The 2,640-nt window shown below is 36.1% G+C and overlaps 1 protein-coding gene across 1 annotated transcript; it reads right to left on the minus strand.

The window, feature by feature from the left end:
• Nucleotides 1-1,405: 1,405 nt before the first annotated feature.
• LOC128562282 (olfactory receptor 6C2-like) lies at nt 1,406-2,344 on the minus strand. The gene has a single exon (XM_053557080.1). It carries the CDS (start codon nt 2,342-2,344, stop codon nt 1,406-1,408), a length of 939 nt encoding a protein of 312 aa, XP_053413055.1.
• Nucleotides 2,345-2,640: the final 296 nt, after the last annotated feature.

Genomic DNA, 2,640 nt, shown 5'->3' on the forward strand with positions numbered 1-2,640 from the left:
TGTTCCAAGCTTTTCAAAGTGTGAAATATCCTCCCAGGTAATGGCATGAATCAGGGGCTGACAGAACATTTATGTGAGGGGGAAGGATGAGTTAGCCACAGACAATCTATCTTCTCCCTTTTCTGGGGGAGATATCTGAGAAAGGAAGGAAGATGGTGCCTGGTAAAATCCATTTATAAACATGTTAATTAATGACAAATCTCCTGAGGAACATTCTTAGCCAAGAGACGTTATCAATGGAATGTTTTTAGCAGGTTATCTAGTCAGTAAAGATTGTATATTGTTAGTAAACCTAGAATTTTGGACTTAAGTGTTGCAATCCTGCTGGGAAAAGCTTTGTCAGCTGTGTAACTGATAGTGTATAAAACTTAGATTCTTTATAAGTGAAGTTCCTTCAAATTCCCTCAATAATTTAGAAATTTTCTGATTTATTTGATTCCAATCAATTTTATGTGCTAGAAATCCCAAATTTCCTTCCTAGATATAGTTATCAGAGTTGCCTATTTGCTTTTTTTATTTTTGTAAACTAATGGTGGCTAATTTATGCCTATCTAAAATAAAGCCTTGCTAGGAATGCATAACATGATCTATGCATAGGCTTGGATCTTTATAACTGGGAAGTCATAATATTTTTTTGAAGTCTTTTCAGTCTTATTTATTTATTTTATTCTTATTGTTTAGGGTTTGGAAGCAGTTGGATTTTCTGAATATACTAAACCACAATTTTCTACATGTTCTTTAATCTCTTTAATTTCTGCTCTCATATCAGCCAATTCTATTTCAAGCTTACTTCTATTCTGTAGTATTTTTCTAGAAAGTAGCAAATGATAGCCAACATGGAGGACTTTCAGCTATTTTTCCTGTTATTATCTCAGCATACCCCCAGTGTGCCTTCCAAAACAGACACTTGTCTTATCAAAGGTTTTCCCACAGCATTACATGAATTTTAGTTTGTCTAGTCTTCTTTCAATTTCCTCACTGCTTGCAGATACCATTTATATTAAGTTTTTGTTATAATAGCTGACTATTGTATGACAGATCCCATGGACAATGGCTCAAATAGAGACTAAATTTCTTTCTTGATAACATGAATTGTTTATGGAGATTTCAATTTGGTGGTGACTGGGAGGTCTTTACATAAGATTTAGAGAACTTTCACAAGCTCATTCGTCATTAACATAAAATTTACAGTCATTTGAGCACAAGCATGTGGCTGATAGGTGAGGAAATGGCATAGTAGATCATTTGTTGGTTATTTTTATAGGCCATGTCTATACTTTCACATCCATTCAGTGGTACATTGATATAACTAGAAACTAAGGTATATAGACAACTATTGTTAAAAGCTTTCAGATTGTGCCTGTTCAACTTTCCTTTTAGTTGAATTCATGAACTCATTTTTCCTTTACATCTTTGATAGAAATGCAATTTTTTTAACTGAGGCATTGAAAGCTTGCTTCACTTGTTTGTTTCTTAGCGTGTAAATAAAGGGATTCAGCATGGGTGAAATAGAAGTAATAAGGAGTGAAATCCCTTTATTAATAGCCACTTCATCCTTGGCTGAAGGTTTGACATAAATGAAGATGCAGCTCCCGTAAGCAATGGAAACAACAATCATGTGGGAAGAACAAGTGGAAAAGGCCTTTTTCCTTTGCTGGGCAGAGGGGATTCTTAGAATGGTTCTAATGATGTAACTGTATGAGAGAACCACACACATGAGGGTGATGATGAATGTCAACACAGCACACACTATCACCATCTGTTCTATCAGCCAGGTGTCCGAGCATGATATCTTCAGGATAGGAGATGCATCACAGCAAAAATGATCAATGATATTAGAGTTACAGAATTCCAGGCCCAAACCCAAACTAATTGGTGGGAGAATGACGATTAGTGCTGCCACCCAACAGAAAACGATAGCGTTATTGCAGACTCTGCTGTTCATGATGGTCATATAATGCAAAGGTTTACAGATAGCGACATAGCGATCATAGGACATGGTGGCCAGAAGGAAAAATTCCGTTACTGCAAAGAGGTCTGTAAACAACAGTTGAGTGGCACAAGCTTCATAGGTAATGGACTTGTCCCCAGATAATATGCTGTACAAGAATCGGGGAATGCAAGCAGTTGTGAATGAAATTTCTAAGAAGGAGAAATTTTGGAGAAAAAGATACATAGGTGTTTTAAGGCGGGAGTCAATCAGAGTGAGGGTGATGATAGTTAAGTTTCCAGATGCACTCAACATGTAAGAAACAAACAGAAAGATAAAAAGCAGAATTTGTAGTGAAATATCATCCGTCAGTCCCAATAAAATGAAGGTTCTTATTGTTGTTTGATTTCTCATCCTCAATTATTGACTCTTGCCCAATCTCCTTGAAACAAGAAGAAAGACTTTGTATGAGGAACTCCAGAGTACAAGTCAGCTTCTAACCTCAGAAGTGAACTGGAGAGTGATTCCTATGCAATTGTTCAATGGAGAAGCAAGCAAATAACACATGCTGATGTTTGATGATCTACTCTGTGTCACACAAGCTGACTACTCATGTTGAATCACGTATTTCATACTTGTGCCTCTAATGCATAATCATTCTAGCTATTTGATGTAAATTCAATATTCCCGTATTATCTTATATCTGTCTT

Source organism: Nycticebus coucang, chromosome 12, assembly GCF_027406575.1.
Source record: "Nycticebus coucang isolate mNycCou1 chromosome 12, mNycCou1.pri, whole genome shotgun sequence".
NCBI classification, from domain to species: Eukaryota; Metazoa; Chordata; class Mammalia; order Primates; family Lorisidae; genus Nycticebus; species Nycticebus coucang.